This window comes from Cynara cardunculus (genome assembly GCF_001531365.2).
Source record: "Cynara cardunculus var. scolymus isolate 2C chromosome LG 8, CcrdV1, whole genome shotgun sequence".
NCBI classification, from domain to species: domain Eukaryota; kingdom Viridiplantae; phylum Streptophyta; class Magnoliopsida; order Asterales; family Asteraceae; genus Cynara; species Cynara cardunculus.
The window spans coordinates 24691635-24692409 of NC_037535.1; the positions used below are offsets into that span (position 1 = coordinate 24691635).

Sequence of the window (775 nt, forward strand, 5' to 3'; positions counted from 1 at the left end):
ATGGAGGGAAGTGACATTTACAAAGCTAGTAGCAGTTTAAGAGGAAGCAGTAGTGGTGGGAGATTGTCGAGTTTAAGAGCTGCGAGTACTTCGTTATGGAGACATTCGGGTATGGATGTTTTCTCGAAATCATCTCGTGATGAAGACGATGAAGAAGCTCTCAAATGGGCTTCTCTCGAAAAGTTGCCAACTTTTGATCGTTTGAAGAAAGGTTTGCTTTTTGGATCGACTGGACAATCGTATGAAGTTGATGTCGAGAATCTTGGTTTCGAAGATAGAAAGCAATTACTCGATAGGCTTGTAACGGTTGCCGATGAAGATAACGAGAAGTTCTTGTTGAAACTCAGAAACCGAATCGATCGGTATATATTCGATTCTAACCATCGTTTTTTTAGTTTCGTTTTAGACTTGCATCATTTCTTGCATCAAAATGATGTAAACTTTGGTGTATAATTCATTTGCATCCCCATTATTTTTCATACCAAATAAAATATATTAATTTATTTTTAAATATTTAAAATGTAGATAAGTGGGATTTTTAACAACTCACAATTGGTTGAATCTTAGGTGCAATTATGTACTCATGTTCTTGATTAGGGGTGTAAATGATTCGAGTCGAGCTCGAGTATCACTATACTCGACTCGAACTCGAAACCAAATTTCCAAGCTCGAACTCGACTCGAAAACTCACGAGTAGTAAAAATCAGAGCTCGACTCGAACTCGATAACTATTTCTCAAGCTCGAACTCGAACTCGAGCTCGAACTAAGCTCGAA

At 37.8% G+C, this 775-nt stretch overlaps 1 protein-coding gene across 1 annotated transcript in view; it reads left to right on the forward strand.

Moving 5' to 3' along the window:
• LOC112516358 (pleiotropic drug resistance protein 1-like) overlaps positions 1–775 on the forward strand; it is a 14003-nt gene continuing 13228 nt past the window's right edge. Inside the window, exon 1 of the mRNA XM_025123368.1 lies at positions 1–362. Coding sequence (XP_024979136.1) covers positions 1–362 — 362 coding nt within the window. The remainder of the gene's footprint in view (positions 363–775) is intronic.